General features: G+C 35.3%; 1 protein-coding gene across 1 annotated transcript; it reads left to right on the top strand.

Moving 5' to 3' along the window:
• LOC110168440 (protein shisa-5-like) lies at positions 1–13762 on the top strand. Its single transcript, XM_020933880.2, has 5 exons — positions 1–158; positions 2060–2216; positions 3884–4020; positions 8375–8584; positions 10203–13762. Exons 1-5 carry the CDS (start codon positions 92–94, stop codon positions 10391–10393), a joined length of 762 nt encoding a protein of 253 aa, XP_020789539.2. The 5' UTR covers positions 1–91; the 3' UTR covers positions 10394–13762.
• Positions 13763–13979: the final 217 nt, after the last annotated feature.

Raw genomic sequence — 13979 nt, 5'->3', positions numbered from 1 at the left:
CCACATACGATCTTCGAGAGCCCACCCATTCCCGTTGGTGAGACCAAGAGGACCTCCTACTCCTCCTCCACTCCAGCGTACTCAAGCAACCATGGCGTCTGCCTTGTCTAGCTTTGTTGTGCTGGCTTTAGTTGTCGTTTTTACCCCCTGTATATTTGGTATGTATATTTTTTCTGACATTAATGACGTATTTAGTTTTGATCAGTTGTCTCTAATGGTTGTTTTTTGATTACTTTCTGCACGTTGTGGGTGAAATGTGTTGTGTTAATGGGCGATGTCGCAGAAGCTAACTATGGCATCTTAATAGCGTTTATCTTTATGTTTCATTTTAACCGAATCGAAACTAAAAATTTTAAAATACAAAATGCTTTCTGTCTATGCTGCAACACTGGTAGACAAGCAAACTGGACAAATGTATTATTTCTAAGGATGCCATGATACTTTATTTCTATCCAGGCATTTTTTTTTTTTTTTTTTTTTCTTTTTGTTATCACTAGTCAAAAGTCAATATAGTGTCATCATACATTAGTTAAACCATAACATCAGGTCCCTTCACTGTAAATTCAACATATTTTTAGTTGAAAGTCATGTGGTCTTCCAAAATTACAACATCACGTCTACAGCTACGTGGTTAAAACGCGAATATAACATCCTTGACTTCATATATTGTCTGTCGTTTATTGCACTATTATGCAGTAACATACTAATTTTCCATTGCACAGTGATATAAACATAAAATAAACACAATACTACTAACTGATTTCAGGATCCTGTTGTATCGTACTCATATTGTGTCAGACTCTTTCCTGCCTACATCCATGAAGTAATAGTCTCATGATTCATGCAGGGTCATGCCTAAATTGCTAATGACACGAGACAATCCCCAAGTAATTTCAAAAAATATAAGTAAGACATAGAAATACATTTTAGAAGTCATGCCTTTTTTATTCTATTTCATAAAAGTTGATAGATATTCCAACATGTTTAATGAATGTATACATTATATTAAAACAACAAAAATAATTCTAATCATACTTCTAATCTAGTTTCAAATAGCTGTTGTATTTGATGTGTTATCAAAGCTTTGAAGGACATTGTGGTCAAACTAAATGAACAAAAACATTGTTAAATAGATTTGATCAGTGCAAATGAAAGTGGGCTTTAGTGAAATGTATTTTTTTTCCGAGTTTTTTGTCCATTAATCAAGTTTTTTAGTTAGCATGGAGTGAGTTAGTTGGAATTTTGGAAGTGGCAGTTTGACCTTATGACTTATAAAGATAAATTTTACTAATAGCCTTGCTTGTCTGTAAAGTTGTTTGTATAGTTGCGATTTTTTTACCTGCTGCAATGCCATGGCCCTGAATTAATTGGTGCACAGGACATGTCTGTAGTCAGTCAAGAATTTCTTTAGTTAACTAGAGTCCTTACAGAGTGGTATTATACAAAATCTCCTTTTTTTTGCTTCCTATGTCATAATGTCCCTTCATCAAAAACATGCTTGAAGAGGTTTTAGATGTCATCCATGCATGTTTGAGTATTTTAGTGATCTCTCTATACAAACCCTCCTTATGGTTAGCTGTAAGATTCTGTGCAATGCTCAGCCCACAAGCCTACATCATCCATGCTCCCATACGACAATTCTCCATAAATATACAGAACAGAAGCATGATACACACCTGATGCATTGTGTAGCCAATTGTGTTATGATAGGAGGAGTGACTTCATGAGGGAAGCAAGGGGAGACTAAGAGCATTAAAAACAAAATTGAAACTTGTTTTTGGTGAATATAGCATTTTCAAAATAATAAAATGTAACATGGTGATTTATCTGTGTTTTTTAAAAAAAGTCATTAGAACCACTAGTATGTAATAATGTAGAAATATATCTGTTGGTTTCAGAATGATAGAAAGACTTCTGCCATAGTGATTCACTATTTAAATTTGACAAAATATTATATCTTTTGAATGGGGAAAAAGTATTTTCTTTTTTTTCATATAACAGGAAGCCTGTGAATAGCATATGAAATACAGTGATAAATCTAAATATCTCTATTTTTCAGCACTTTTTGATGATGACTGTGAGAGTTACACGGACATATCTGGAGTATACCACAGTCGGCAGCTGTGCGGTTTTCAATTCTGCTGTGGCACCTGCTTTAACAGATACTGCTGTCAGGATAACATTTGGAGGCTGTCAGAAAAAAGACAAGATGACTGGTATGTTTAAACTTTAATATGTTGTATACATATATTTATTAACCACAATGTCATAGCATTACTAATGCAATATTTTAATCTAGACTTAACTGCTATTGATACTTTGTGGTGACATCATGCTGGAGGTGTTCTACATGTATCTACATAGTGGAATGTTTAGGAGTTACCATGGGGACATAATGCACACATGAGCAAACACTGCCAAAAAGTTTTAAGACTGTCTGAAATGTCAGGAAAAAAAGATCTAAACACATTTAAAACACATTTTCTTGAGCCTGTGATCAATACGAGCAATCAATCTATGATCCGGTTAAGGGGTCTGATTTCAACAAAAATGGTGTGGATAATGCTAGCTAGCTTGTGACTATAATGTTATGTGTGACCGAGTTGTTAAACAGCAGAAACCAGCTCACCTGCTCCAGGTAATCAGTTAATTCTGGTCAGATTGTGTTAAAATAAAACACAGATTAAAGTTGAATAAAGCCTCAGACAGAGCAGAGCCTACTGTTAGCATCACACTAACAGGGAATGTTGATGACATCAACTGCAAAGTATCAGTCTGTAGGTTTTTTGGTAAAGGGTTTGTTACTTGCTTGTCCCCATGGACACATGGAGGTCTGCAGTGTTCCACAGTATAACATTTTACAAATCTATCTTGCATCTATTCAAATACAGGTGTTTTTATTAATCAAAAAGACAATGAAATACACCTGAGAGGGGTCTCCTCTCCACAGATCTGACTTGTAAAGTTGACCTAGTGGCATTACATGCTCATCTTCATGGAGATAGAAAAGTTAGTACTAGCTCTGTCAGGATTATTACTATAACGACTCAGTAAGTAATAGATGGAACAATAATATTTAGGGGTCAGCATTTTTGATGGGTACTTTTTCTTTGTACTGGTGGAGAACTTGTTGTTATTTTTCTGTTCTCATTTCTCTGTAGACTCTGCACACCTGACTGGGCGACAGGTGCATTGGAGCAGAGGCATTTAGCTGTTTTCAAGCATTTCGGTTCCTCGGGCCTTCTTCAGGTATCTGAGGAAGGTCTGGGACCGAAACTTTGAACCAATAAAAGAAAAACAGGAGTAAGACAGTGTGCGGGAGATTTTCTTGAAAACAGTTATTTTTCTGTTCTACAATTAGATTTGCGCTTGAATAACAAACTTCTATGATATAGATACAAGCTAACTACTACTATTTATTTAGAGCAGTTTGTGTTTTTCAACCATATTATACATTTAGGAAAAAAAATTAGGATAATTCTACTTTAGTGTTATTGTTTGAGTTGCATAAATTTGTTTCTTGCCTACTGTATATTTTCTTCAGCGGTATATCAAAACATGTGAAAATCCTGCTGTTACTGATATTGTGTAAAGTAGAAAAATGGCAGGAAGTTGTATCATCCTGTGAGAGACTGAAGGTGCAGCAAGTTGCCCACAACAGCAGAAAAAATTAGTATGAGTAGTGGTTTTCATCATTACTTACTAATTAATTTAAACAGCTTTACCCACAGCAACTTCACATATAGACAAAGCAGAGGGGAGGCATGGGCAGCACACAGAACACAGCAAATTGCTTGCATATGACAATCCTCTCTAGTGGTCAGGTGCCCTCCAAAAACTGAAAAGTTCTCAGCCTTAATGCCCTGCTTTCATGTTTTCACAGTACATTTATTCATAGTGGTGGGAGTGTAGTCCCAATGGTACTGGGGATTGGAGCCTTCGTCTTCATTTCTCTGATCTTCATCCTCTGCTGCGTCTGCCCCTGCTGCTGTCTGTACAAGGCCTGTCGCAGACCACGGCGTGAGTATTTATATATGTACATTTTTATATTTTATATTATTTTATTTTACATTTTTAATACTTTTATATTGTGACAAAAACAAGGGTCATATTAAAAACGTGTACATTTTCCCGGGAGATTAAACACATATATTATGGGATTATAATTTGATTTATGAATAATAAAATAATAGTGCAAATAAAGGTGCACTATGTATAATTTTTGGTGGAGCGTTTGCCACCTTCATGCAGTTTAATTTAGGATGCTTCTCATATACTTACCTTCTGGACTATAGTTTATAAGACCTATTGTTATTCCTAAAGTTAATATCATGATATAACACATACCAAAGCAGAACGAGCCAAACCCTTATGCAAAAATAGCTCACTGTTCATTGCTTCTTCCTTCTTCCTATTATTATTTACATATAGGTACCTATGAAAGGATAGGTCAGACTCCTCATTTCACAAAAAAACTCATAGCTGATATGTGTTAATATGTGATAAACACCTTTTGTCTTCCTTGCACATAAAATGCAGTGTTGATGACATAGGTAGATATATTCTTTTGTACTCACTGCCACTTCCTGTCTACTGTTCTTCAAAACTTTTTTCCACAAACGGATGTACTAACATTTACCACAGATCCTATCCAACCAAACCAAGTAATAAGAAAAAACATGCACTTAAATGTATTCCTTCAGCAGACAAAGTAGCAGGTGTTCATTTCAAAATCACCACACTTGGAGTTTTTTCTGGTACCTAACCCCTCATTAGCCCTCATTTGGAGATAGAGTAGGCCTTTACACCTCATGACGCACAGTTCAAAATAAAGTGGAAATTGTAACTCTAAACTCAGGAGGCTCATCATTTGACGCCTGTGTCTTGACTTGAATTAGTTGCTCAGCCTGCTGTTCTTATTGTGTTATATTCACATAAGGAGGAAGGTATAAAGCAACTAGTTTTTTTAGAGCTTTTTTAGCATCATTGTTCCCTCGTCGAAAACATGCCTGAAGAGCAATTAGAGGTCATCTATACATGTCTCAGTAATTTCGTGATCTCTTCTGGGCCCTATTCGATCCCCCCTTATAGTCAGCTGTAAGATTCTGTCCAATGCTGAGCCCACAAGCCTATGTCATGATAATTCTTTATAAATTACACAAAAGCATGAGACAAAAGTGTACACTACAGTATCACAAACCTGATGCATGTGCAGTAGTTTCATAAGTGGGATCCACGCTGATTGTGTTGTGATAGTGCGGGGGGACTGACTCAGAGCATCAAAAAAGTGAAACATAAAACATGTTAGTATGTTGTTTTCTGTGAATATAACGTACTCAAAATTATTAAAAGTAAAACTAAGTCTAACTCGTAGCTCACAAACCTTTTGGCACATTGTTAATATCCACAGGTATTCATTTTCAGGTGTATTGTCTAAGTCTAAGTATGTACGGCTTTAGAACAGCTGAAAAAGTAAAAAAATAACAAAGTGCGGTACATGAGCTCCTTGTGGTGGAGTTTTCTCCAGTTGTTGTATTTGCATAATTTTGTCAATTTTTGTCCTTATTTTTGTCCCCATTTTGGTAAGTTCTAAAACTACATGTGATATTGATATCAAATGTTTTCAGTTTTTAAATTGACTATTTGTCTAATTTCTTATATGTGTTCTGTCTGTGCCGAGTCTCATGATTTGTGTATCAGCATGGAGATGGCAGGACTGCTCTATCACAAGACTGAGAATTTTGCTATAAAGAAAGTCATGGCTATAAAGACTGTCATGGCTGTATTCAGTGACCTTTAGTATTTTTAAGGGTTTGTGATTTAGTACACATAATTTGCTACCTAAGGTCTACTGGCCAACAAGAACTATAAAGTATTGCATTGCTAGAACCACAGCAATCGGTACTCTCCCATGTTCTGAAATTGGCCTTTGTCTCGTACTTTGTGACAGTTCACAACACTAAAAGTATGCAGCAGATTGGAAGCTCTTCATTTTGGGATTGTGTCCAAGAATGTCCAAACTCCACCCATTTGTGACTCACTGCTTCCACCACTTTAAAGAAAAAACACACACACACAACTGAACGTTACTGACAGGAAGCTGCCATATTGCCTCAACCTCCTTGAGACCCCAAAGCAGCACATGTATTTGGAAATGAAACAGACACAGAGAAACACGCCCATCAGAGAGGGATATCCTTCAGTGTCAAGCCACAGTGTTGAAATTACATCAACATCAATCAAATATATTGGATGATTAGCGATACAATATTTGTATCAATTAACTTTACTAATAATGTCACATAATTTGCCCTGACATAAAGATCTGTTTAAATGTAAAAATTGCAGTGGACTTGCATAACATAGCACATTGTTTCACTCGGGACAGTTTTGAACAAAATATTCTTAAAATCTTGAAAACTGGTAAAGAAATACTTTTACTTCTAAGGAATATAAAATATGACTATTTCATTTGTGTTCTTCAGATTGTTCTTGAATTTATGATTTGACCTGAATCAAAATGTTTTTATAAGCTTAGAATAGCAGCCTGTGCATATATATTCAGTAATTTCATGTGGACACATATACACAAATGGCAGATAATCTTGTGATCTTTTTTTTTTTTTTAAATAAACTAGTAGGAAATATTTGGCAGTTAAAAGTCAAATTTAATATTCTGAATATGGTTAATAACTGAAGTACAATTGCAATGGAGTATTTTGCCTTTATTAGAAAGGAACAATGCAGTCGAACAAGCTTAAATGTTTGTGCTGTAAAACTGGATATCCTGTGTATGTCTTGCACAAAATGAAAAGGCACTAGTCTGCAATGTGTTTTGTAGCTTTAACTTCCTTAATCTTAAAGATCAGCTAAAGATAAACCACAGGTTCACAGGTTTAGTTATCAGAACAAATAACATGTTCTGATTTATGTGGCCTTTAACTAGTTGTAAAAATCCAGTACTAAGTGAAAACTAAGAATTACTTTGCAATTATATTAACATGTGATATAGTAAGTCATAATATTTTCTACTACCAGTTTAACACATTCTATTTATAAAATGTCAGTGATTGCATTTTAAAAATATTTTTACTACTATGACTTATATAGTTTTATTTAGGCTGATTGAATAATTGTGCTATTCCAAGACATCTAAACTGTCTTGGAATAGCACAAGACAAGCTGTTTGTCTCTTGTCTGTTGCACTTGTCACATGTAGTTGAGGGTTAACTTAACATAAAATCTGAGCAGGCTGTGTGGGTAGGGCTGTGCTGTATCATATATAATACTGTTATATGGGTCAAGATATCACTAGAATATTGTAATATAATTTGCACACCCTCTACACTGGTTATCATCTCAGTGCCAGGGGGAGAAGATGGAGACTGTGGCTAATTGCTACACTAACATCTTAAACACAGGGCACATTCACACAGCTAGAAAAAAAAAATCAGATGACTAGAATAATCAGATAACCCAATAACTAAATCTGATTTATTTGTGTGTGTTTACATCCACAAAAGAAATCTGATCACCAAAAGCACCTGGTGATATGTGCCAGTTAATCAATGGATTTTTAGAGTAACTGTTGTATTTGGAAGACAAAAAACAATTAACTCTTTCAATCGTGAACATGTTTCCATTCATTTTTGTCTTTGTCACATTGTACATGTAATAGCCAGTGACTGTGGAGGCACTGTCACTGATGCTATTAATGACACTATTAACAACAAAGATCTGGAAGTAGAACTTCAAGCTTACTAAGCCTGACATAACATAACAGTGCCTACATTTACGTGCACACCAAAAACTGATTATAATCTGATTTCTGGATCTTTCAAATTATTAGATGACATACAAACCACAAAATCTGATGTGAATGATCAGTGGGACCATGATTAAGCAGAATATATCAGAATGATTTTGCCGTTTTAGTAGTCTTATGATAACCTAGCAAAGTTGATAGAGTTCAAATCCCACTCTTGACATAAACATCATTGGTTGAATGGTCACATCCACTGACCCACAGGTTGGTGGTGTGATTCTAGCTCCCACAGATGAATGCTGTTGTTGTGTCCTTGGGAAAGACACTTAACCCACTTTGGCCCGAGTGTCTGCGTACACTGGTGTATGAATGTGTGTGTGAGTTGGTGAGCGGTTCCTTGATGTAAAGTAGAGTGTCTTGAAAGTGGAAAAGCAGCATATAAAACATTTACCATTTACCAAAAATGTGTTAACAATCAGATATTGAGCTTGCACATAACCGCGCCCAGTATCACTTGTGGGTGTCATTTGGGAGTTACAATCTCCTCTCTTCGCTGTCTTAAGTTACATTTCTTGTTTCTAATGTTGTTTTCCTCTTTGTTTGTCGCAGCTGTGGTTGCCACCACCACTCACACCACAGTCATCAGCTCCACCCCGCAGAGCTACCCCCAGCAGCCCGCAGCGACCCCACAGCCCTATCAAGCGGCCCAGTATGCACCCTACCAGCCTATACCCGTCCAGCCCGGGTATGGGGCACAGCCGATGCCCTACCAGGGAGCTCCCTACGTCCCTGGACCTCCGCCTACCTATCAGGAAGCAAGTGAGTACAGGAGGCAATGTACTAACTAGAATAATCAGATTCAATGTCCTGTCTATGTTGGTGGGTAATTTTGTTTGACAGGCAAATTCAATTACAGTGGCTTGTGCAAAGGATAGGCACAGTAGAAATCTGTTTATAATGTAGAGCTATGTTAGATCTTTAACTAATATGAAGAAGTGCTCATATAATGTGAGCTCAAATTGGTGTTCATTTCTGTGTTGACTCTGCACATCTGACTGGGCGACAGGTGCGTTGGAGGAGAGGCATTTAGCTGTGAAGAGAAACTCCCTCAGACTGTCACACTCCTGGTTTTCTTTTATTGATACGATGTTTTGGTCCCTGCGAACTTAGGTACCTGAGCAAGGTCGAAACGTATCAATAACGTTGTATCAATAAAAGAAAACCAGGAGTGAGACAGTGTGCGGGAGTTTTTCTTGAAAACAACTAAGCTCAAATTGGTGTAAAATTATAATTGTTCCATATTTAAACCATAATATAGAACTAAAGTTAAAAATAATAATTGTAACGGTAAAAGACAGGAACTACTAGACTAAAACCGGGAACTAAAACTAGAATTGAAATACTCACCTCGAGTTCCTAGTTTGTTCGTAGTTTCTAGTATATACATTTTGTTCACTAGGGCTACAACATTAATCGCAATCAAATCAAAATTGCAATTTGGACACAGTTGGCAAATTGCAACGGCTGCAATTTAATTGTTACGACCCAGCTCATTTGGGGTGAGGGAAGTAACAAAAATAAAACCAAGATGTAAAATGGAATAAATTAAATAATGTTTAATTAACAGGAATGTAAAGGTAAATTAACAAAAGACTGAAATATACAGAAAATAACCTAAACTAAGAAACAGAACAACAGAATAAACAGAGTTTTGTGCCAGAAAAGGGGTCACGCAGGCTTACAAAAAAAACTAGTGGTAAAACGTAGGGACACACACTAAACTAAAACACAAGTTCCCCAAATTAAACCACATAAACCCACAAACAGAATCGAGTGACCAAATCAAAAAAGGCACAAAACAGAACTAAACTAAACTACACATATGAACACAAAATGGCAGACTGGCCACCAAGGCCAGCAGCCCCGAACAGGTGCTGGTAATCTCCTTAAATAGGGGGCGGTGGCTGCAGGTGAGGTGGGCGTCGACCTGCCCACCAATCACGGACCAGGGCTCCTGCAGCAGGAATCAAGAGAACTTGGCAAAAATCACCCAAAAAAATTAGAACCAAGGCCTGGGGCCGTAACATAATTATCATAATATCCTTCACAAACCACAAAATCTCTGCTATTCTGCATTTCTGAACATGTTCAGAAATGTGGTTCTTGTATTACTTGTCTTGTATTGTCAGTTGTTTTTGTCATTTCTCCTGGACCCATTTAAAATCTTTACATTGAGGAAAATTCTATTATTAAAACAGAAATTGCAAAAATTAATCGCAGTGCTTGTCAAAAAATCTCAATTAAATATTGTTCAGCCCTACTGTTCACTGACAATTGAAATAAAAATAATTCTGATTCAGCAAGTTAACAGACTTATATCTCATTCATTCATCATTTGTCTTTCTGTTCTGAGTGACATTGTTGTGTTTTTCTCCAGCTGGTCCTTCTTACCCAGCTGCCCCAATGCCCTACAGCCAGGCAGCCTTCACCCCAGGGCAGCCGCCGTACCCTCTCCAACCCCCCGGCCCCTCTCCGTCCCACCCACCGCAACCTCAACCCAATGCTCCACAAATGGACTTCTTATCCCAGCCAGCCTACAACCCTGACTATGTAGGCAACAAAATGTGAATGAAGACAAAGAACCGCTCATCGCTACAATGCAAGATCTGGGAACACAGTTAAACTAGTTATATTTTGTGATGTTTGAAGCTCAACAACCTCTGCCACCTTGAAGTTTGCTCTGGTAAATTGTCTGTTTTTATTTTTCCCATTGCCTTTTTAAAAATGCAAATATAAACAGTTTACAAGCACAACATAGGCTAACCGGCTATGTGCAAAGTAATGGCCATGAATCACTTATATCTAGTCCTAAAAACAGAACAAAATATTAAATATAACTAAATATCTTTATAACAAAAAAAAAGTGTGTTGGTTGATTAGCCTCCAGCAAGCTTAGATGGTCTTAAAGATGGTTTTATGTAGCTCACGTATATTAATCTAAATGTAAATCTATGGGAAAAATTAATGGGGATTTTACTAGCTGAACATGAGAGCTAGGCGGGGCTGTAGAGATCTGTTGGGGCTCTGTAATGTGAAGCTGAAAATGGAAATCTTTTCAGCCCAAGTAGAGACAAAAATATATATACACTTTATTAGTTGTATACTATCTAAGGACCATTGTTGTACACTTGACATTCAATACCTCCATTATAAAAAAGGCTTGTTGAGTTAACCCAGACAAAGCAGGATTTAAGTAACTTTGCATAGGCCAATGACAAGTCTAGTCCAGGTAAAAGTTGACATGAGAACTTAAAAGAAACAAAAGCTATGCAAAGCAACATGCCCATACACCAGTTTCATTGAATTCTGATTAAATTTAATGCATTGTTAAGCAGTATTTTAGAAAATAAATCCTAAAATAATTCATAGCTAAAGTTTGGTTCTGTGCAGAATTGACTATCAGTGAATTGACCATTCATTGATTAGTTTAATTTCACATTGTATTTTTAATACAATCTAATAGCTTTTAAATCTTTAACTAAAGAACTTGTCTGGCTCTTAGATAATGTATACAACATCTAAGGAAACTGCTCCACTGGTTTATATCAAGTCATTTTCCATTCAAAAAAAATAAATTATTCAAAAATATTTGTTTTATTTTTAATTTACAGTGATAAGCCAGTACCATTACAATCTACTTTAAAAAAATGACAAATTCAGTTTCACAATACAAGACACCCAAAGTGCCATAAACCATTAGTTTTGACATGTATTGTGTATAGTATAGTAAAAAAAAAATATATATATATTCATTTTGCATGGACTCCCAAACAAGAAAGTTTTATATGCTCGGCCATTTAAATTTTTCATAAAGTCACTGAAAATATTTTAAACGAGATGTGTACAAATAAGTAGCACTGAATGTATTTCTATATGTTCTCTACCTATATGTACCATAAACCATTCATTGTATTGGTTTATTGATTAGTAGTATTTTTGTGTTTTGTATCAAAAACACAGCCAATTCAAAGGTTTATTATGATATACGGTAAAAAGAAACTAATTCATTTTCTGATTATACAGAACTTGCTTCATACTGACCATTTTTAAGTACCACTATTTTAAGAGTTTAGTTTTATATTTTGTTTCTTTCAAAACTTACATTGACCAATATGCTGCTCTACTGTATTGCATTCCTTGTGAGTTCTCTTCAATTTCTGTGGTTCAACTTTGAAATGTGGCCTTAACTATTCCATATTCACATTACAGTCTAAAGATAGTTCATTTAAAATTTTGATTATTCAAATTTTGTTTATTTTAAATGTAAATGTGTATATTCTATAGAAAATAATTTATAAGTTCCTCAGTTGTAGAGAAAATGATTGTAGTCAAAGCTTTGGCCTAAATTGTTTTAAAAGGGATTTGTTATTGTTGATTGAATAATATGCAACCAGTCAAACCATCACTGATGTCAGTTATCAAATTGTTAAAAATGGTAAAAATGGGATACTTCTTTACCACTTGCTCAGGTTTTTATTATTTAGCTGTTGTGAGAAACTGTCATTGTATGTATCGTTTATCACATCTGCAGTGTTGAATGATAAAACCAAAGTTCATTTTATGTTTAGGGGTTGCGTTCATATTTAGAAGTTTAAAAATATCAAAGCTAGGATAGGGACCAATATAGCTTGAGTGGGACACAATTTAGAAAAAATAAAAAAATAAAAATTGAAATTGGATCCACAGATTTGCTGTATTAATCTTGGGGTTTAAAGTTGTATCTACTGATTAATGCCACAGCTGTGTGTTGAAATAATATTACATTTTGAGGTTTATGTTACTTGGAAATACAAAACTAAAGACACTGAACATTGTGCCAGATTAATTTGTTTATGCATAGGCTCAGGAATTATATTGTTCAAATATCTGAATAATTGACAATGAAAGACGGTAAATTCTACAAGTTCTTGCGTGCCCTCCATCTCCATGTTAAACTAGGGGCTTAAGTCCTAATAGAATGTTGTTTCAGATAACATTACATCATTCTGTAAATGAGACAGAGGCAAGTAGGATTATTGTTAATAAGCAAGTACTGGTTACAAGTTAATAGGCGGTGTTCAGTGCTGATAGATTTTCCTAGATATTTTTTCTTAAAAGTACCATGTGTTTGATCCACAAAGGTCTCATGCCCTCCATCTGTTCACGTTGCATTTTAGAAAATCCAGTTGTACATCATCACATGAACGCAACCAAGGCTGTACTCAAAACTTTTTCATGATTGATTCATGATTGTTTAGTCAAAAATGCAACAAAACACCTGTGCCTTCTTTTTCATTGACCAAAACATGCAGTTATAGCATTGACTACATTGCAGAAATAATATATCACAATAGTTAATATGACTTGAATTCAGAACATTCTATAATCCTGATTTGAGTAGTTTTGACTGGTTTATGGTATTTTGTGGTATTTGTGATTGATGTTTTCCTCAGACTTTTGCTTTAACCTTGAAAAAAACTGCAGAAATGATCCATCTATGTAAAGCTATTTATTCAAAACTATTCAAACCACGATTCTGATTTCCACAAATGTTTTTCAGACTATTTCTCAACTTTTGTTTGCCGTGTTTGTGTTTTACAAGAGTTATTTTTTTTATCATTCACACCTGTTGAAAAACCTGTCACCTCAACTATGCTTGTTACAGCTCTTCAGTATTCTGCTGCTTGCCTTAATTTCTCTGTAAATAAAACATATCAATATTTTTTACTTCTATACCAGCAAAATCATTGTTTTACACCTTTGTCACTTTTGTTAGAGTATGTCCCAATATTAACCAAAATAGTCTGTAAATGTATTTTTAATTGAATCATACAATAATTGTTTCCTATATGCATTTGCTTGTTGGTATCCAGTATCCAAAATGTCCTTCATGGTTGTTGTATCTTTCAATGTTTTCCATTCTGAAGAAGATAAATGTATAAAGTTATTGCAATTTTATTTATTGGCTGTGAATTTTTATGAGTAGTAATTTCAGATTTTGTTGCGCCCCCTTCATGTTGTCAAAGGAAATTTAATTAAGTTTATATAGTGCTAAGATGCTAATATAGTGCTAAGATGCGAATAGGACGCACATGGCAAAGCTACTGAGGGGTGGACTACAAAATTACGAAAATACAGGTAATAATAATAAACTACATTTTAGTCCAGTATTAAA

Source organism: Boleophthalmus pectinirostris, unplaced genomic scaffold (genome assembly GCF_026225935.1).
Source record: "Boleophthalmus pectinirostris isolate CB_2022bp ecotype Guang Dong unplaced genomic scaffold, ASM2622593v1 HiC_scaffold_3, whole genome shotgun sequence".
Taxonomy (NCBI): domain Eukaryota; kingdom Metazoa; phylum Chordata; class Actinopteri; order Gobiiformes; family Gobiidae; genus Boleophthalmus; species Boleophthalmus pectinirostris.
The sequence above is the reverse complement of the archived record's forward strand: the minus strand, read 5'-3'. Positions and strand labels throughout refer to the sequence as shown.

Excerpts from the sequence above, each read along its gene's own strand:
- LOC110168440 (XM_020933880.2), top strand. The coding sequence starts at position 92 with ATGGCGTCTGCCTTGTCTAGCTTTGTTGTGCTGGCTTTAGTTGTCGTT. Across the intron at positions 159-2,059 it reads TTTTACCCCCTGTATATTTG|CACTTTTTGATGATGACTGT; the intron begins GTATGTATATTT and ends TCTATTTTTCAG. Across the intron at positions 4,021-8,374 it reads GGCCTGTCGCAGACCACGGC|CTGTGGTTGCCACCACCACT; the intron begins GTGAGTATTTAT and ends TGTTTGTCGCAG.